Here is a 20,948-nt window from a genome sequence, read left to right on the forward strand (position 1 = left end):
ATCGTCCGCGCAGATGGAAGACTTCTCTATGCGCGAAAGCCACAATAATATAAATACTACGCGACTGCTGGTTGACTAGCGGGGACTTCTGCAAGTTCAGCACCGCGAGTTTTTAAAAAGGCGAGCACGAGCCAACGCCTTGTCTTTGTTAGTTAATTCGACTTCCGCGTTTAACTTGACGGGCTCGTGCCTTGTATAAGTCCCTTATCTTAATTTACGCTGCACTTAAGACGAGTTCAGATACGGTTCAACCGGCAGGCCACGTATTACTTATTAAATTAATCGTAGAGAGTCGTATTCTCAAAGTTCTAATTTGCTCTGCACTTGGGCGAGAATCCGGCCATTAAGTTTATTTAAAATATTTTAAAAGCTAAATTTGCGCACTTTACTCTACGGGGGACTGGAGGACGTTAGCTCAATAAATAAAACTAATTAATATAAATTACGTTAAAAATACTATTTTGAAGGTGTAAGTTTTAGTGTTTATTAATAAATCTAAAAACTAGAAGAGAAATCTACTATTTTTAGTTATAAAATAAGAAGCCCTTAAGATAAGCAGCCCAAATCCATCCTACTCCATCTGCTGCAAAAAATGACCAAACGGCCCAATCAAAAGAAGAGGCACTAAGAGCAGCCCCCGGAATCACGGATTCAGGGATAAGAAACAATCCAGCAAGGAGTAAGTACATCTACGTACATTAAAAATCCGTCAGTCTCAAACGGAGGCGTGGTAAGTTCGTACGTCAAAAACGTCCCACATAAATAATTAAAACAACGGAATTAAAACTTCCGTTGCGTATTCTTTAAACTGTTAGTCCAAATCTCCACTGTTTACGCTACTGCTCTAAAAACGCTCTTGGACATAACATCTCATACGCCAGAAAATCCAACTTTCTGATCTTGGGTCATAATATGCTATTAGAATCTTATCTACATCTGTGAAATAATGGCTTTAGATTGTACATTGGTCAGTGCTGTAGAATTTTTGATTATTTTAATTTCAACCTGTGCTGCAAGTGTGGTAGACCTGGCGACAAGTATAAAAACTGAAGTAATAATATCAGATGTTGAAACACTAAATTTTTACTTCTTTGAAAGATTTAATTCTCTAGGCCACTAAACCTCGCGGATCAAGCATAATCGCCTAGATTTCGTTATATTTTGGTTCACTGCCCTAGGATATTCCGCTCCCATGTATTAAGGGGTTACATGGGTTTCCTCGGGCAAAAAACGGCCTTTTTTCAATAATTTTTTTTACATATAAAAAATGGAATATTTTAATGAAATTTTTTTTATTTAAAAGATACATATTTAATAAACATTTTGTAAAATTTTCAAGAAAAAATATCAAAATGGCGGTCATTACGACGCCATTTCCGGCAGTTCCTCGGAAAAAAGGTGCCTCCGCGTTATCAGCAGAACTTCTTTCAGGATCATCTGAAATAAAAATAAAAAATACGTGTTTTAGTAAAGACAATAAACTAGGTATTGGACGAAGGAAAAAAAAAAATGAAAATTGGATTTTTGGCAGACGTTTTTATAAAAAAATGCAAATTTCGATGAAAATTTCTCGACATTTTTTTTTTTAAATAGTTGTAATTAAAAAAAAAAAAATCCTTCGTTCAAGACCTTGTAAATGATATCTTGAAGACCTATGTAAAATTTCATCAAGATCGGTTGAGTAGTTCGCGAGAGATCTTGACAACCGACTTTGATAACATAGTTTTGAGAAAAACGCGTTTAAAGTTTTAAGAGACAATAAAAGTGGGAAAATTTTTTTTTTCTAACTTACATTGAATCGTCGATTCCTGGGCCATAAAGTAGAGAACCTGCTACAGCTGCAATGTTCAGGGCATCCTTCTGTATCCAGTCTATGACGAATCCTGGCTTCACGAGTCTCGCTGGTAGATTTCTTTTCGGCTGCGGTCACCCGGTTTTCATCCATGTTTCGGGCATATTCATGGGAATTTGAACCAAGTTTTAGATCCATACCGTGCATAATTGATAATAATGCTGATATCCCTTCATTGATAATACCATAAAGTGATGCAAAACCACGCTTTTTCCATGTCCCATCACCGGAGACAGTCACATCTGTCGTATATTCCATGTTGTTTGCTAAACTTGTCAATTGCTTTTCCTCTGTAGCAGCAGAGGAGAACAGTTTTTCAGTAACTATGGTAAAACATTCATGTATTTTATTAATATAAAAGTCGTATGTTGATTGATTAGAAAAGGAGCTGCTTAGATCCATCAAACCGCAAAACTTCTTGCATCCAGCAAGACCCAAACCCAATACTCGCACAACAAAAATGAACCGCCGATTTAGTTCATACATTCTGCCAATTTGTTGACATAATAAAATATATTTTGGCATACATCGTTCACATTCTACCACAAGTTTAAATCCCAGACCGAATTTGGAGCATTGTTTAAAATTTACTTTTCCATTACAAAATTTTTCTTCACCTCCACTTTCAATAATGTTTGAACACCGTATAAAACACGAAAGTGTAGAAAAAACCAGAGCAAAGTCAATGATCGAATATTGTAGCGTGGCTTCCTCTGGCACGTGCTGTTTGTCATCACCTTTTAATTTATTTGCCGACGTACTCGTGAAGGAATTATCATTTACCTCAGGATTTTTTAGATTAAACGATTGTTTCATCTTCTTAGGTCTATCTTTTCTACGAACACCTTCCGTTATCTGGGTTCTAGACACTTTAAAAGGCAATTTTTAGAAAAAAAGGGACAAGAATTCCGGCTAACAATAGATGAGCTGCAGCTGCGTTTTACCTACTGCTCCCTCAGCTTATACCTGACCTCGAGCGTCCACCTTTTCAAGGCTGTATCTCCGAAACTATTAATCGGATCAACTTGAAAATTTAGAAAAATATTCTAGAGATGTTATAGAATTTAATAAGACAAACAAGAGTGTGTGTACTCATGTACACGCGTTAGAAGTTATACTTCTTTGGCGTATAGAAAAACAATAACTAAAATTCAGTGGTGATTAACGATAAATATTATACTAAAATTAATTAAAAAGATTACATTTAAATGAAAAACGTTTTATTTACGTGAAAATATGACTACATAGTAAAAATATACAATCATTATGACTATGAATTAAATATATATATAAATATATTTATAAATATTTTAAATAAACTATTTTATACTTGTAGATTCTTCTCGTAGTGACTGAATAGGGACGTGAGTAACAAGAGGTTTGTGGTAGCTAAAATATGATATAAATAGTCTTGTTGAAACTGTAGATAAGTACCTTGTAAATACACCATCAATAGTGGTGCCATGCCGTGTTGTTGAAACTGAAGTGTCATTATTAATTGATAGATTTAAATCGTCATTAAAAAATTTTATCAGTGGCTCAGAAATCTTTGAATTAAAGTTTATATTAAAGTCTCCACTCAAAATCATAGGTAACTTATCCTCATTTTTACCCATATAAGATGCTCCAATTGTTGTGAATGGAAATAATGTTCTTTTCAAAAAATAAATAATGTCTTCAATTTTTTGATTTGGAGAAATATAAATTGCAACTAAAACAATGTTATGACCATCTTCCATTACACACTCCGCTACACAAAATTCACCTACGGTCGACTTTGATGAACTTACAAATTCGGACTGTCTGGCTGTCATATCAATGCAAGGAGTAATAATATTTGTAGTATCGTTTGCATTGTGATAAATAGCAACTCCTCCAGCTCGATGATTTGATCGTTTATATTGAACGATGCAATTAAAATGTGGTATGCTAACTGATTCAGTGTCATCCAGCCAAGTTTCATTTAACATCAAAATCTGTGATTTTTGTATAACTGAATCATTTAAGTCAATGGAGTGAGCGCGTAAACTTTGACAGTTGAAAGTATACACTGTCAATCCTTTTCTTTGGCTAATGAAATTTAAGATATCGTCCTTGATAGTAATCAAACGATTATTCGAGAGTCGTTGAAATTCAGTTCGCAGATTAGCGACTGCAGTTGAAGGTCTTCGTCCATGAAAAATGTTTTATCATTATCTCTTGTAGTGATGTATAACCCATCGACACTTGTAACGCGTGATAAAGCGACATAAACTAATGATAAGGGATGTGTTTTATTATATTCATAGACAATTTCAGGGTATGTACTCCCTTGCGACTTATGAATAGTTGTTGCACATGCACAAACTAAAGGTAAATGCGAACGTTTAACATTAATCGTTTTACTGTTATTTAGAGAAATAGTCGAAGATCTTCTCGTGATAGGCACTGCTGTTTTACTAATTTGATGCGCAGCTACATGTCCAGCGACTTTTCTTCGAATTTTTGACCAATCTTCAATGAGTTTGGGAACTCAAGCCACGCAACATTTACGTCTCTATCACCATTATATTCTATATAAACTAGTCTACCAACAGCCCCATTTGCTAAGCCATCAGACACGTCTATATTTGTTGTTATCATGTAGAAGACGTTTACCACAAATACAGTTTCGTAAGGTAATCCTCCAGTATCAATTAATGACATTTTGTGTAGTTTTTGACGGAAGGAAGTAGTTTGCTCTGCCGAAGTACAACCAGTGAATACATCTTTCGCTATTGAGATTGTCTTTTCTTGTGCAAGATTTAAAATTTTACTATTATATCTTGTTACAGCTTCATTTGTATTAAATAATCGGATCCCATGTGGACATTTAGTTTCAGCTTCTTGAATAGTTACAAAACGTGATTCTAATAAGTTCAACTCGAAATCGCCAAGTTGTTCACCATTTCCAATTTTAGTCAAGATTGTAGAAAACTGTTGATTTGCTTGTCTCATTACTTGCTCGAGTTCATAAAATTTCAATCCACGCCACAATACAGGTCCAACAATTCTTTGTTTTTGTTGTTTGTAGATTGGAGTAGCTCTAACCGGTGGTAACTGACGTAAATGTCCAATGAGAATGACATCTATCCCTCCAAAGTTAATATTAAAATTACCTGTAATCTGTTTTAAACATGAGTCAATTTGAGTAAGTAATTCTGCTCCGATCATACTAATTTCGTCAACAATTAATACTTTAACGTATTTAAATAATGCTCTGTATTGATGAGCTACCTCAGTACTTAGGGGAAATAACCTAGACAAAGATATTTTTGAAGCAGTATGCACAGTAGTCCCGTCTATTGCAACAGCAGCTTTACCTGTTGAAGCACAGGCAATATAAGAGTTGCAATACCCATCGTTATCAGTGAAGCGGTTATAAATCTCCATGAGAAGTTTTATAACAAAAGTTTTACCACATCCTGCTGGGCCTGTGAAAAATATTTGGAATGGATCACTATTTGAGCATAATAGATGTGAGATAACATGGAGCAAAAGTTCTTGTTGCTTATCATTTGCCATCCTCATCAACTCAAAAAATTCAGCATTTGGCATCAAGTTGTCACGTTTTTTAGCAATAGGCCCAGTTTGTTGAGTACAGCTAATCGAAGATCACTATTCACATCAGAAATAGGGTTATCGTATAAATTTTGAAATGGATTTGGATCAGGCATCACGTTGGCGACATCTTGCACTTCGTTTGCATCTTGAAAATCATCTTCTCGACACAAATGTCGACACATTTCAATTGTTTTTTGTACATCCAAATTAGATTCGAATTGAGTGCGTCTATTTAAAATTATATTCTCATTGCTGTTGTATATTTCGATAAATTTCATCTCAGCGAGTATTTCTTCATCTTCGTTTCGAAACGGAAAGTGTAAGGTTACCATTTCACGTTTATATTCATTCAGATCTGTTCCCATGTCGTAATTCCGATAACGAAGAACACGTGGGACTTTTCTTTTTGTGTAAGTGTCGTTGGGTTTAATATTATAAACAGCAACAAATTGAGCTAAAGTTACATTTTCCAAGTCTTCGTGTCTGCGTTGATATTTATCAAACCAGTTTTCTTTCCAAATATTTGCTGAATCATCTTCAATACCCAACGCATCTAATTCTTTTCGTGTCTTTCTTATTCTTTGACGATCAACTGGCCACATAGTTGGAATAGTAGTAACAATCGTTGAACACTTTGACATTGGTTCCCGTAACAAATACCAAGCAGCCTCTTGACTAGTTATTTCTGCACCGTTGAGCATATTCACGCCTATTTTTCTTGTTATTTCAACAACATCAAATTCAGGATGCTCATCCATAATTTCAATAATTTGTCGTTGTAAATGACTAACACCACGGTTGGTTTTATTCACATATTCCGCGACATAATTAGCACAGGAATATTCTTCAGTAATGAACTGGATATCCATATTAGATCGAACAATGTTGAATACAAACGAATTAAAGTGGTTATGCCACTTTTCGCTAGGTTGACGTTTGACAAACACTCTTGGTCGCTTAATTCCAGCTCGAAGAATATTGTTATAATCTTCATCACAAGTAATATTGTTATTTTTATAAAAGGAATCAATATCAGAGTAGTCATTATTTTCAAGGTTAATTCTTACATTTTTATAGCGTTAAAGGGGAAAAAAATTATTTTTTAAATAATAATAACGTAATAATTTTTGATTAATGATATAAATAAATTATACATACCGACAATCAACCTTAAATCTATAAATGCACTCAAAATATTTTATTTAAATCAGTTTTATCACTAATATTCAATTTATATATATATATATATATATATATATATATATATATATATATATATATATATATATATATATATATATATATATATATATATATATATATATATACATGTATACTAATAAATTATTAGTATATACTATCACCGTCGTGTATAAAATTGATTTAATAAAAACACCAAAATAACGTTTATTTACTGACACTGTTTGATTATACTGTAACGAAACACGTGTTCTAACTTAGGGATGCATGATTCAAAATCGATTCTTACTAGAATCGATCTTTTCCTGTTGTCGATTCGATTATTTAGATCGATTCTTCAGAGCAAGTTGAATCGACATATCGATTCTTCAGTCGGAATCGATCATCTAAAAATAAAATGGCGACGATGACCGGGAATTTTGAAAGAAAGTATTTTTTAAGTAATTTAAAAACTTGATTCTAAAATTGAGATAAAATTTTTTTTAAATATTATAACAAATTAATTGTAGCAGTTAAAATGAGAAAAAATCCCACTTATAGAAATTATTCAAATCAATAAGTGTAATTTTTTAACTCATTTACTATATAAATAAAATACAAATATGGTGAAATATCTAATAAATTCTGTGTCATTGAAAATTTTTATAATCGTATTAGAAAAAAAAATTTATTGATAGTCCTTCTCAATAAGATGAGAACGCAATTGAGTTTTGAACCGAGAAAAAAAAATCTGCACCAGTTTTATCATCGATAGCCTTAGAACACCTCACGATTCCTGCAACTTCTGTCCCGTATGAAAGACTTTTTTCTATTGCTAGTCATATTGGAAATGCTATCAGAAATCAATTAAGTGCTGACCATTTACAGCAAATATTGTTCCTTAAATCCCTACCAATAGCGGAATGGTTTTTCTAATAAGAAAAACTTAATTTTACTTTCTTTTAATAATTTTATTATTCTTTTCGAAACTAGAAAAAAATATTTATTTTTTTATTAAAATATACATTTAACTAATAATACTTTTTATTTGATTAATATTTAATAGCAGTATTAATATTTAATTAAATCAATTTAATTAATAATTAATTAACTCATTTAAATATTAGAAAGCATTTAGTAAAAAAATTATAATCCACTGTTATTAAGTGCAATAAAATATTATTTTCAATCTAGAGGAAATGTCTTTTTTAATAATTGAAAATGCATTAGTATAAGCCATATTAATTTTTAAATTAGTTCATTATAATGATATGGAATTCTTTAAACTTGAAAATTACGCCTCCATTCAAACGATCGATTATCAGTGGATCGATTCTTTCACACTCGATTTTATCAAGGATCAATTCTTTCGATAAAATTTATCGCGATTCTCGAGATCGATTTTTCTTTTGGAATCGTGCATCCCTATTCTAACTTAGAACTTCTAAGTACAAAAATACTAGAATATACAACTTGAACATAGCTATCGACTTTCATGCCACCTAGAACTAATTTCATACTGTTAAATTTGGGAGTCGGTTTGCGCGCGCATCGTAAAAATTCACCCTCATCAATTTTCTCCAATGCGGCAAAAGAAGTATAACTTCAAAAAAAAAATTTTCGATTTTTTGAAACCGTGAAACCCATGTAACTCCTTAATGATTGTCTTGGTTTTTTAGTAGATTGATTAATTAATTTTCAGACAGAAATTACCACGTGTGCCAGTTAATTTGTTTTAATTACTTACAAATTTCACTGCAAAGATGGTTCTTCGTCCTTGATTGGCTTTGTAGTTGGTTGTACAAAATAACGCAGAATAGACGTAGATGTTTAACAAATGAAGATTGGTTAGCGATAAAATTATGACAAAACTTAACTTTATTTCACTAAATTAACACTTTAAGTAAATTTATTATACTCGGTAACGAAGCACAATAAAATAGTTGTATGAATATTTTACTTATATTCGAGGTTATAGGTGATTAATTATTGATAATAAACGCAATGATATTAGTTTAACGCAACATAATAATATTAATAATAATATAAACTTTTTAGTTAAACAATAAGTTTGATAGATTTTAGTGATTTTGGTGAGTAGTCACCTATTAGTAGTAATAGTAGGATAGTGGTAAAACTGACTTGAAAATCTAGCGTGGTGGTTAACACCGGGGGATAGATCGACGTGTCGATAACCGCTTAAGTATTGGGGTTTGTGACCGTTTTCCCCTCCTCGTGTCGTCTTTTGACGTCACGGGACTACCTATTATTTTAGCTAACGGTAACGAAAATTTCGGGTGGTAGTTCGCCAGGCTGATAAAGTCGGGACATTCTGTAGTGTCTCAATGTCTAATCTGTGCAAGTAGCTATCTTACCAAAATGTGGACAAGTCAAACTAAAAAGTGTATAGACGACATGGTCTGTTTAGGGCTGATATGACCATATCGAGATATAGACAAACCTGAATCATGTAGGAAATTGATCATTTCTGATTTTATTTTTTTGTTTTGATAATTTGAATAACCCTAATTCGTAGTTGATACAAAATTTATTATAGTTGTTTGTATAACTTTATTCAAAAGCAGATACACTCTACAATAAAGTACAAAAATCCTGCTCTTATTGGAACTTAACTCTTCAAAGTCACGTATCTAGAAACAGAACGGTTCTGCGGCCATGCACCATCTATCGAAGACTTTTAATACTAGTTTCGACAGTGCGGAACATATAATTGCTCCATAATGATGTCTTTGTAACTAACTAATATGTTGTCAGATTTACAAATATTCCATCGATTAGTTAAATTATTTCAATAATTTTCAAATAATTTTAACAGTACATTTTAACGGGTAATTCGATTTCATGCGTTGTCGAGGTTGAGGCCGGAAATAAATGAATTTTGCCTACCTGCCTTACCTTCGGTTGGGGGCCAGGAGCTGGGCTCCAATCACGTCGTTTCCGGCTGCTGCGATCCGGGACTCTTCGTCGGGCGGCGGGTATTAAGAGTTCAAATTCGGTTAAAGAAGGAAACGAGGAAAGATTTGGGAAAATTTACACGGATTGACTCGTCGCGTTTTGAAAAAAAATAAGCCAAAATTCATTGAATAACAAAAATACTTCGTGATAATGAATTAAACAATAAAAATGAAAAAACTAAAAAAATATTGATTCGCAATAACACTGATAATCAAAGTGTCGTCGATTCGCCGGTACGCAAGATTTTATTAACGAGAAAAAAATTAATCAGTTCGTCGCCTCCAATTGACATCAGTAATTAATTATCTGATCAACAACAACAAAAATTTCTTACACACTCCGTCGCATCAAATTTTGTCAAATATTCTTCGTTCAGTTATCATCAAAAGATTTTTCAATTAAAAAAAAAACAAAACGTCCAGTTTCATTCAAACACGGAACGTGTTAGCGTCTCGCAATATTTTTGAATCAAAAAACAAATAACAAAAAAAAATTAGGATGACGATTGACCCTAAAGGCCATCCCTGCAACTTCGCGCTCATTTTGTAATTAAGCGATCAAAATTAGCTTTTCGATCTAAAAAAATATGATTTTTGTGTCATTTTAAGCTATTCGAGCTCAAAACTCTAATAGCGGATTAATAAAACACAATTTTTTGAATTTTCAAACGGGAATAACTTTTAAATGAATCAGCCGATTTTCACGCGGTCGGCGGCAATCGATGTAGTTTTTTTAGCTCTATAAAAAAGTAGCTGTTTTATGCTTTTGAGTTCTTCGAGCTCAAAAGTCTGATCAAAATTTAATAAAACACGATTTTTTTAATTTTCAAACTGCTATAACTTTTGAATTAATCAACCTATTTTCACGCGGTTGTTGGCAATTGATGTAGTTTTTTAAGCTTTATAAAAAATTTTCAACGAAAAAATTGATCTGATAAAAAATTTCGAAGTTATTACAAAAAAACTTTTTTTTCGATTGTTTTCGACAACGATATCTCACGAACGCATCAACTGAATTTGACCTTTTTGGTAGCGATAGATGGGGGTTTTCACGGTTGAAAGCTGACTTATTTTTTAAGTCGATCGGTTTAGCCAATTCAGAGATATTTGAAAAAAATTAAAAAAGAACCATTTTTTTTTCACCTTTTTTGCATTTTCTCGAAATCTATCGCTCCGAATCGAATCAAATTCTCAGAAAATCAAAGTTTGATGAAGCCCTTTCGAATGACACCAATCGCGATAAAATCGGATAAGCCGTTCAAAAGTTACGAGAGGTTCACACACACACACACACACACACACACACACGCGCGCGCGCGCGCGAGAAATTTCATTACACCATTTTAAAAACGTTAAAAATTGTTCTCAAAATATTTCTAAAATGTCCCACAATTGTTCCGAAAATGTCCTAAATTTGTTCCAAAAAAGTCCCAAAAATGTCCTAAAAATTTTGATCCATTAATCTTACGATAAATCTATAACCGTGCAAAAATAAATTGTCTTTTTTAAAATCATTCAAAAAACGTTCAAAATTGTCTTAAAAATATTTTTAAAAAGTTCTAAAAATATTTTTGAAATGTCCCAAAAATGTCCTGAAATTGTCCTAAAGTTGTCCTAAAATTGTCCCAAAGTTGTCCTTCAATTGTCCCAAAAATAGTCAATAAATGTTTTATCCATCAATTCCTAGACAAATTTACAGCTGTGCAAAAATAAATTTTTTTTTATTAAATTATTTAATAAACGTTTAAAATTGTAGTATAATTGAAGAATCATTCTGAAAATTTTCAAAAAAATACGTAAAATTGACGAAAAATTACTTAAATTCACTATTTTAAAATTTCTGTTTATTTCTGAGATGTCCCAAATTGTGTCACGTTTGGATGTCCCAAGCTTGGGCCATTTTTGGGACAATTTTTTTTTACACGGGATTTGACATATGATGATTTGACGCGTGAAATTTCAATTACTTATTTTGATTTCATAATATAATTTAGTGTATAATACGTTTATAAATGAAAAATATATATCTCATAAAAGAGCTGTAGACTTTAGAAATTAATAATTAAAACTAATAATACGTGGTTAAAGAATTATAAACAAATTAATTATTTTGTTCTATTTAAAGATTTTCATATTATTTACTTGTCAGAAATTAAATTAATTGTTAACACTCATCAAACTCTGCTCACACTCATACTCAAGATCCGCCAAAGATCAACACTCATGATCAGTATGATCACACTTACCACACTCCAACTGGTACTCTCAATGATCAACACTCTGCCACAATTCTCGCCACCTGCCTGGTCAACATCATTACAAAGCTAAGTACCATTCCAATACGCATCTTGCTAGACTCTGGTTCTGAGATCTCCTTTATTTCAGATTCATTGGTACATAGTCTCAATCTCACTCGCACTCGATCTCAACTCAGTGTCATTGGCATTGGCAATGCAAAGGCTGGCCGAACCAATGGCTGTGTTGAGCTAACTCTGAGATCACAACACTCAAGCAAAACACTCAACCTTCACGCTCATGTATTGCGCGGATTGACAATACAATTACCATCAGTGTCAATCCCGCACAATCAACTCACACAACTACAACATCTTACTCTAGCTGACCCTGAATTCTGCACACCAGGTCCAATTAACATCATCATTGGAGCCGATTACTACGGTCAAGTGATTACTGGTGGACTCATTCAGCTCGAATTTCCGGGTCTAATCGCTCAACACACTCTATTTGAATGGATCATTCTTGGTCCCACCCAACATCATACTCATCAGTCAAGGAGATCATTCCAGGCAGCTACTATTCAACAAGACGTGAACCTACAGGACATCTTGACACGGTTCTGGGTTCAAGAAGAGATCATCACCACTTATCAACCTCAATTAACACCCGACGAGGAGGCTTGTGAAGCTCACTTTGCAAGGACTCACTCTCGTGACTCATCTGGGCGATACATGGTCAGACTACCAGTAATCTCTCCAGTTCACAAACTTGGAGATTCAGTCAAGGCAGCATACCAATGCCTTCGCCACCTCATGCATCGACTCAGCAAAGACCCACAACTCAAACAACTCTACATGGAATTCATGGCAGAATACATATCACTCAACCACATGGAACCAACCACATTGCGATCATCATCAGTTCAATACTTCTTACCACATCATGGAGTATTGAAGCAGAACACCAACTCACCCAAAATCCGTGTGGTTTTCAATGGCTCAAAGAATACCAGTTCTGGGCTCTCACTCAACGACATCATGCATACTGGACCTAATCTACTCATCAACATCTTCGATGTTCTCATAACATCCAGAAGACATCGGTTCTTCTTCATCACTGACGTGGCAAAAATGTACCGCCAAGTCTTGGTCCATCCTGATGATCGACATCTTCAACAAATCCTCTGGTTTAACCCAGATGGGGACATCACTCCATACATGCTCACCACTGTCACCTATGGGACAAGGGCTGCACCATACCTAGCCGTTCGTGCTCTACTCCAACTCGTCAATGACGAAGGCCATAGATTCCCACTGGCAGTGGAACCACTTACTCAAGGACGCTACGTGGATGATATATCCGGTGGCGCAGACACTCAAGATCTACTACAACAAATAGCAAATCAAACAGAAGAACTCTGCATGGCGGGCGGATTTCCTCTAGCCAAGTGGGCAAGCAATCACCCTCAATTAAAACAACTCAATCATGCGGAAGCAATAACACAATACACCATTGAGGATCCAGACAACAGCACAAAAATTCTGGGTATGTACTGGTTTCCTCAACGAGATTACTTCTCATTCAAGAACTCGACACCATGCAAAGCTCAAAGATACTCAAAGCGATCAATTTTATCAGAGATGGCCCAAATCTTTGATCCCCTGGGATTCTTGTCACCACTCATCATTCAAGCCAAGATGTTCATGCAGGAACTCTGGCTTGTCAAACTCAGCTGGGACTCACCATTGCCTGAAACTCTCTGTAAACGGTGGAAGGCATTCACTCATCAACTTGCCATGATCAATTGTATTAAAATTCCCAGGTGGATCCATTCGTCCACGAACTCATCACTCGAAATCCATGGATTCTCAGATGCCTCGCAACTGGCGATGGCAGCTGTGGTATACATCAAGGTCCATCATCACAACTGCACTCAAGGAGCAAAGGTTACGCTGCTTTGCTCCAAAACCAAGGTAGCACCGTTAAAACAATTAACTAGAACTCACCGCTGCTCATATGTTGGCTAAACTCATCGCTCATTGCCAGTCAATACTCAAACTCAACAATGTGCCAACATACCTTTGGACCGACTCTGCAATTGCACTCACGTGGATACAATCGCATCCGTCTCGTTGGAAGGACTTCGTCAGAAATCGTGTGTCACAAATCCAAGATCTAATTCCAGATGGCCACTGGAAGTTCGTTCCTGGCTTAGAAAATCCAGCAGACTGTGCAACAAGAGGATTGACAACCCTCCAACTCAAAAGTCATCAACTATGGTGGACTGGCCCACCATGGTTACTTCAAGACTCATCGTCCTGGCCACTCATCAACTCGAGACTCGACTCCAACACTCAGCTGGAAGAACGGCCAATAAAGGCCCTCTACTCAACCACCAAGCCTCTAACATCAAGATGGTCAATCATGGACCGACCAATTCCATTACTCCGCATGTTGCGAGCTACTGCAATATGCTGGAGAGTTCGGGACTTGATCGAGAAACGGCCAAACTCATCCCTAGCTCTCACCCCATCACCTCTATTGAAATCAAACAAGCTCTACAATTCTGCATGAAGGAAACTCAACGCACTCATTTCCATTCAGAGCTCAAAATGATCAAAAATCAAGCATCATGGCCAAAAGATCATCCATTTGCACGATTAACTGCCTTCCTGGACACCGAGGGCATCATTCGTGTAGGTGGACGTCTGGAAAACGCACCAGACTCTGATCAACTTAAGCATCCTGCCATTCTGCCTCGTGATGCTGCTCTTTCCAAACTCATAATCTCTGATGCTCATCAGCGTACCATGCATGGTGGAACTCAACTCACACTCGCATACACTCGCCAACGGTACTGGATATTAGGTGGACGCCAACCAGTGCGAACTCAAATACTCAAATGCCTCAAATGCGCTCGACATCGAGGAATTCGTGCTCAACAACTCATGGGACAGCTCCCAGCTCCAAATGTCACACCAGGATCAGCATTCGCTCATACTGGAGTGGACTATGCAGGTCCAGTGCAAATCAAAACTACCAACATCCGAGGATCACGTACCTACAAGGGCTGGATATGTGTATTCGTATGCCTGGCATCATCTGCAGTTCATCTTGAACTCGTCAGCAACTACTCATCCTCGGGATTCATTGCAGCACTTCACAGGTTTACCAGCCGTCGTGGACTCTGCACAGCACTCTACAGCGACTGTGGGACAACGTTCCAAGGCGCCTGTGCTGAACTCAAAAGGCTCTTTACTCAAGGAACTCAGGAATCATCAGAAATATTTGATGCACTCACAGTTAACGAGATCATCTGGCATTTCAACCCCCAGCTGCTCCACATATGGGTGGAAAGTGGGAAGCAGCTGTGAAATCAATGAAACATCATCTCACACGGACAATCGGAGAATCGTCATTCACGTTTGAAGAATTTACGACTCTTCTGCTCCAGGTGGAGGCGATTCTCAACTCACGACCATTGGAACCACTCTCACAAGATCCCCAGGATCTTTCAGCACTCACTCCAGGTCACCTACTCATTGGACGTGCACTCAACGCTATTCCAGAACCATCACTACTCGAACTCAACAGTGCCAGACTCTCCAGATGGCAGTTCATTCAACAACGAATCCAATACTTCTGGAAGCATTGGTCCAACAGTTACATTCAACGACATCTAGCTCAGACCAAGTGGCACCGGGCTTACAACAACATCACCATCGGGTCACTTGTCCTCCTGACTGATGAACGAACTCCACCAACTCGCTGGCCCTTGGCCAGAGTCACTGCTGTCACCACCCAGGCAATGACAAACTCATCCGAGTGGCAACCATTGAGACAGTCAACGGCACTCTCACTCGTCCAATCACCAAGCTAGCTGTACTACCACTGGCTCCAGAACTCTAACTCATCACCACCAAGTGCTCATCACTACTGAGATCATAATCAGCAACCCAGTTCCTGATGGCGGGCGGAATGTTGCGGAATCATTCAAACCTTCCCGCAACAAACTGGTAGCACCGAGGCGCCGCTACACAAGCGCCCTCGGGTGCTCTACCTCAACTCAACTGGCTCACCGGCAAGCGGCAGACTCATAACACGTGCTAATTACACAGCGTACACACGCATTTACCGTGAACAGTGCACTTTGTGTATTTATTAAATCATCAAGCTCATCCACTCAGCTTAACTGAAGCCAACTACAGCATCGCTACTCATCTCATTCACCAGCAATCATTGGCAACTCAGGTACAATTAAGTATTCATTGTAAATCATCTGAGATCACTTTATCACAATTCAATGCTCCCTCTCTCTCTTACTCATTGTCACATGGCTTACCCATGTGTCGCTCTCTCTCACACACATATACAACAGTCACCTACACTTTCTACCTAGCAACGATAATACTACAACTACTAATAGAAATTCGTCATCATGCGGCAAAATCAAATGCCGCATTGCAGAGGTTGCTTGGTGGAGATTGGGGGTGACTGCCACCTGCTCTTGGGCCTGTCGGCCATTCCGTGTTCAACGTTCAGTGTTCTATCTCGTATCCCGAGACTCACGTACTCAATTAAACTCATTAGTTTTAAGGCTCATTCGCTCACACTGTGAGAGTTAATTATATTGTTAATTGATTAATAATCCAGTGACTCTAATTTTCTACAACTCATATTTATCGCTCATAATTGCTAGTGTTAATTATATTTTACATTAATTAACAGTTCAATTGAAGATCAATTTCTACAACTCATACTCAGTATAATTAACATACATTAATTGATACAACTCATATTATTTATCGCTCATAATTGTTAGTGTTAATTATATTATACATTAATTAACACTTCAATTGAAGATCAACTTTCTACAACTCATGCCCTGTCTAATCACCATGCCTTGATTAGCAGAACTCAATTGAACTCAATCAACGCGTACTCATGAACTAATGTAATAACTCAAATTCAGAACAAGTGTTAAAAGTGCTCAATATTTGTAAACTGCTCAAACTCTGTACAACCAAAACTACGTCTGTGATTAATTTTAGAATAAATACTATTATAACCACGAATGTGTCTCCTCCATCTTTTAACACCTGGTCCCGGCAAATAAATATTTAATGTTAAGACAATTATCTTACATAGTACTTGAAAAAAAAATAATATACAATAAAATTTGATATTTAACAATATTAATAATAAGTCACGCTCGAGTGATTATAATCATGATAATAATTAATATTTGATAATAATCGTAAGTTATGCAAAAATAATAATTATGTCGTCACTTAATATCTAGCAATATTAATTATTAATTATGCTCGAAGCGAAAATCACAATAATTAGTATTTAACATTACCAATTGCCGATTGTGCAAAATTAATAATCATTTTATTCATTAATATCCACAAATATTAAATATTAATAATGTTCAAAATAAAAATTATTATAATTGACATTCACCAATGTCAATTGTGAACCACTCTTGAAAAATATAAGTATGATCATAACATAACATATGAAAAATAATAATCATAAAATTGAATGCAATATAAATTTTCTTTTCAAGCAAGTGCCTAATAAATTGACATGAGTCACAGGATGCGATCAAGATGTCAACCGCCGCAAGATTTTCCCCGGCAGGCTATTTTAATTTTAACTGATAAATTAACTCACGTTCAATCCAAATTAAATTTGATTTCAATAAATCAACGTAAAGAATTTACCACGTGCCAACCACGTGGTACAAAAAGCGGCCTCTCGCAGAAAAACGGCGCCGGTTCACGCTCGGGAGGTTCTCAGCAATTTTCCCGGTGGAATACTATTCCAGGACTTATCAAAATTTATCAGTCTAATTAACCAAGATTTTACGAAATTGTTTATGAAACGTCAACTAATAGCAGTGAATTTCTTAAAATGCGATTGGCTTGAACACATTGGTGCACGTGTATTCAGATCACACCCGTGACTGACGATCTATTCCGCTGGCAGCATGCTGCCAGCTGAAGCTACCGACCTGCCCTCATGAAGGACTTTTCATCGCCTCGGGCTACCGCCGGTGCCGTTCAAGAATTCAAACTCCACCAAATGCTAAGCAATTTCTTCCCCGGGACGCAAATCGGACCGGCATCTGCATGTGATAATACTTTCGAAAACAACCATAATTATTATTTGAATAATTAATCAATAATTTAGAGTTGAACGTGAGTTTCAGAATGTTATGTCCACCCCAAAATTTTTCTTTAATTTTAAATCACCCGCGCAGATGGAAGACTTCTCCATGTGCGAAAGCCACAATAAAATAAAAGCTACGCGACTGCTGGTTGACTAGCGGGGACTTCTGCAATCTCAGCACCGCGAGTATTTAAAAAGGCGATCAACAACCAACGCCTCGTCTTTGCTCAATTAATTCGATTTCCTCGTTTAGTTGACGGGCCCGTGCCTTGTAAAAGTCCCTTATCTTAATTTGCGCTGCACTTAAGACGAGTTCAGACTCGGGTCAACCGGCAGGCCACGTATTAGTTATTAAACACAATCCTAGAGAACCGGAATCTCAAAGTTCTAATTTGCTCTGCACTTAGGCGAGAATCCGGGCAATAAGTTTAAATAAAATATCTTTAAAAGCTAAATTTGCGCACTTTACCCTTCGGGAGACTGGAGGACGTTAGCTCAAATAAATAAAATTCATTAATATAATTTCGATTAAAAATCAATTTGTGAAAGTGTAAGTTTTAATGTTTATAAAAATAAATCTTAGAAAGAAGTGAAATTCCATTCGAGTTCGTTGATTTCGTAAAATAAGAAGCCCTTAGAATAAGCAGCCCAAATCCATCCAACTCCATCCGCTGCGAGAACCAACCAAAGGGCCCAATCAAGGAACCGGCGCTAACAGCTGCCCTGAAACCACGGATCTGACCATCAATAAAGTTCCTGTAACAGTAAGTACATCTACTCTCATAAAAATCCGTCAGTTTCAAACGAAGGCGTGGTAAGTTCGTATCTCAAAAACGTCCCACATAAATAATTAAAACGACGGAATTAAAACCTCCGTTGCGTATTCTTTAATTCGTTAGTCCAATCCTCCACCGTTTACGCTACCGCTCTAAAAACGCCCTTGGACATAACAAGAAAAATAAATTTGAGCTGAGCGTCAGGCTCGTCTGCTCTAGACTGGGAGCCTCGGGCATTCTCAGGCCCGTCGGCCACTCACTTGGGCCCCGTTTAATTTAATAAACTGAAATAATACGATAAACTAAATTTTCCAAATTAAGCCTCACAATTAAATCCCACTAATTTGACTCGACGGCGACCATCCTAGCCGCATCTTGGGCTAAAAGTAAAATAAATCAGACAATTTAACTTAAAACTAAATCTTAAGTCTATTGAATTTTTCATTACTCACTCGGGAGGTGCCGCCACCTGGCGGAGCCTCCAACACCAACGTGTTCAAGCCCGGCGGGAAATGCCACAGTGGACAAACACTGTGACAACTTTTAATAATAATTTTTTTGCTTGACAGGCAGAAAGCGTCAACTTTCGGCCCGCTGCGCTAAGTTGCCACTTTCTGCCTTCGTCGAGCAAAAAATTACCATACACTCCTCGGCAAGTAAATAAGAAAGCCTCAGATCATATGTTTGTTGACCTCGGCTTCGCCTTGGCCAACAATTACATATGATCTGAGACATTTCTTACTTTACTTCCCTAGGTGTGTAATATATATATATATATATATATATATATATATATATATATATATATATATATATATATATATATATATATATATATATATATATTGAGACATAAATTTTTCTTTTTAATGATAAATTTATTTATCAACCCACTAAAACCTAGCGGATAAGAATTCTAATCGGTTGAACCTCTAAATATTAATTTTGGACCACCAGCTCTCGGTAATCCGCTTCCTTACAGACAACGTAAATCGTGTTTTTGGTAAATAGAGAGTATAGAAATTGTTTAGGAAGATACGAAGTCTCACGTGTTGCCAGTAATAATTCTTTCTTTACTTACAATACGCAGCGATGATTAGAATATTTGGGATGATTGGCACAGCAATCCTTGAACAATAAATCTCTGAAGGTTTACGTCCTTCAAAGGCCTCAAGGTAAATATGGTTGATGGACGATGAACAACTTATTAACTTATTCACACACAACTTAATTTCACCAATTAAACACTTGTATTCGGTAACGATAAATTATAACTTTATTACCATCTATTTTATTAACAATAACGAATAAATGATATAATTAAACAATATAAACTCAGTATTAATACAATAGAATTATGGAGTAGAATGTATGAATGTAATAGTGAGAAATATAATAGATTGATAGGATGATTTAGTAGCGTGTAGCTAGTTAGTAGTTGGATCGAAGTCTGATCTATAATTTTCGGACTGGACGCGTCGTGGGCGTTCATCCCCATTATTTCCCGGGACTCCTACCATCAGGAAAAATCAATTAAAATTAACCCAGTGTCGGTAACGAAGGTTTTCGGGCGGCTAATTGAAGGCTGATAAGAACTGGAAAATTTGTAGTGTCTCAATATATATATTGAAACACTAGAATTTTTACTTCGTTGAAAAATCTTAGTTTCAAGGCCACTAAAGCTCGCGGATAAGAATTAGTCGCCTGGATTTCATTTATAATTTTGGTCCACTGCCCTGGAATATTCCGCTCCCGTAGTTGTGATTGTATTTTGTTTTAAGAGAGCTTGATTAGATAGATTGTGGGACAGAAGTTACCACGTGTGCCAGTTAAATTTATTTTACTTACTTACAAAAGTTACTGTGCAGATGGTCCTTCTTCCGTGTTTGGTGTTGTTGTTGATTAGATTGAATTACGCAAGGTGAATATTGTAGTGGATAAATTAACTTGATTGATGACAAAATTACAACAAACTTAATTTTATTTCACTAACTAAACACTTGAATTATATTTATTATATTCGGTGACGAAATACAATAAATTTGCAGGATCATTATTTTACCAATAGTCTAGGTTGTCGATGGTTAATTATTTATAATAACGCAATGATATTTTAATACAGAATAGTAGTAATAATGATGATATAGACTTATTAATTAATTAGTAGAT

General features: G+C 35.9%; 4 protein-coding genes across 4 annotated transcripts; 2 read left to right on the forward strand and 2 right to left on the reverse strand.

The window, feature by feature from the left end:
• Window positions 1–1,362: 1,362 nt before the first annotated feature.
• LOC141528920 (uncharacterized) lies at window positions 1,363–2,338 on the reverse strand. The gene is made up of 2 exons (XM_074245214.1): window positions 1,793–2,338; window positions 1,363–1,437 (listed from the first exon to the last, which is right to left on the reverse strand). Exons 1-2 carry the CDS (start codon window positions 2,336–2,338, stop codon window positions 1,363–1,365), a joined length of 621 nt encoding a protein of 206 aa, XP_074101315.1.
• A 222-nt stretch (window positions 2,339–2,560) lies between these two features.
• LOC141528921 (uncharacterized) lies at window positions 2,561–6,504 on the reverse strand (the record flags this gene model as incomplete). The annotated part of the gene is given in 4 exon segments (XM_074245215.1): window positions 2,561–4,031; window positions 4,034–4,339; window positions 4,342–5,474; window positions 5,567–6,504. Coding segments are annotated over 4 exon segments (3,237 nt in total), but the record flags the coding sequence as incomplete, so codon positions are not given.
• Window positions 6,505–7,031: 527 nt separating this feature from the next.
• On the forward strand, window positions 7,032–13,853 carry LOC141528922 (uncharacterized). Its single transcript, XM_074245216.1, has 2 exons — window positions 7,032–7,074; window positions 11,791–13,853. Exons 1-2 carry the CDS (start codon window positions 7,032–7,034, stop codon window positions 13,851–13,853), a joined length of 2,106 nt encoding a protein of 701 aa, XP_074101317.1.
• A 249-nt stretch (window positions 13,854–14,102) lies between these two features.
• Window positions 14,103–15,200, forward strand: LOC141528923 (uncharacterized). Its single transcript, XM_074245217.1, has one exon. It carries the CDS (start codon window positions 14,103–14,105, stop codon window positions 15,198–15,200), a length of 1,098 nt encoding a protein of 365 aa, XP_074101318.1.
• Window positions 15,201–20,948: the final 5,748 nt, after the last annotated feature.

The sequence above is a fragment of the Cotesia typhae genome, unplaced genomic scaffold, assembly GCF_013202065.1.
Source record: "Cotesia typhae breed Kobodo isofemale line unplaced genomic scaffold, CoteBio_Ctyphae contig_44, whole genome shotgun sequence".
NCBI classification, from domain to species: Eukaryota; Metazoa; Arthropoda; class Insecta; order Hymenoptera; family Braconidae; genus Cotesia; species Cotesia typhae.

What these genes read in the sequence shown, in the direction of transcription:
- LOC141528920 (XM_074245214.1), bottom strand. Translation starts at nt 2,338, where the DNA reads ATGTATGAACTAAATCGGCGGTTCATTTTTGTTGTGCGAGTATTGGGT. An exon ending in CCAGGAATCGACGATTCAAT is followed by an intron (nt 1,438 to 1,792) that starts GTAAGTTAGAAA and finishes TTTTTATTTCAG; the next exon opens with ATGATCCTGAAAGAAGTTCT.
- LOC141528922 (XM_074245216.1), top strand. Translation starts at nt 7,032, where the DNA reads ATGGCGACGATGACCGGGAATTTTGAAAGAAAGTATTTTTTAA. An exon ending in TGAAAGAAAGTATTTTTTAA is followed by an intron (nt 7,075 to 11,790) that starts GTAATTTAAAAA and finishes CTCATACTCAAG; the next exon opens with ATCCGCCAAAGATCAACACT.
- LOC141528923 (XM_074245217.1), top strand. Translation starts at nt 14,103, where the DNA reads ATGGTGGACTGGCCCACCATGGTTACTTCAAGACTCATCGTCCTGGCC.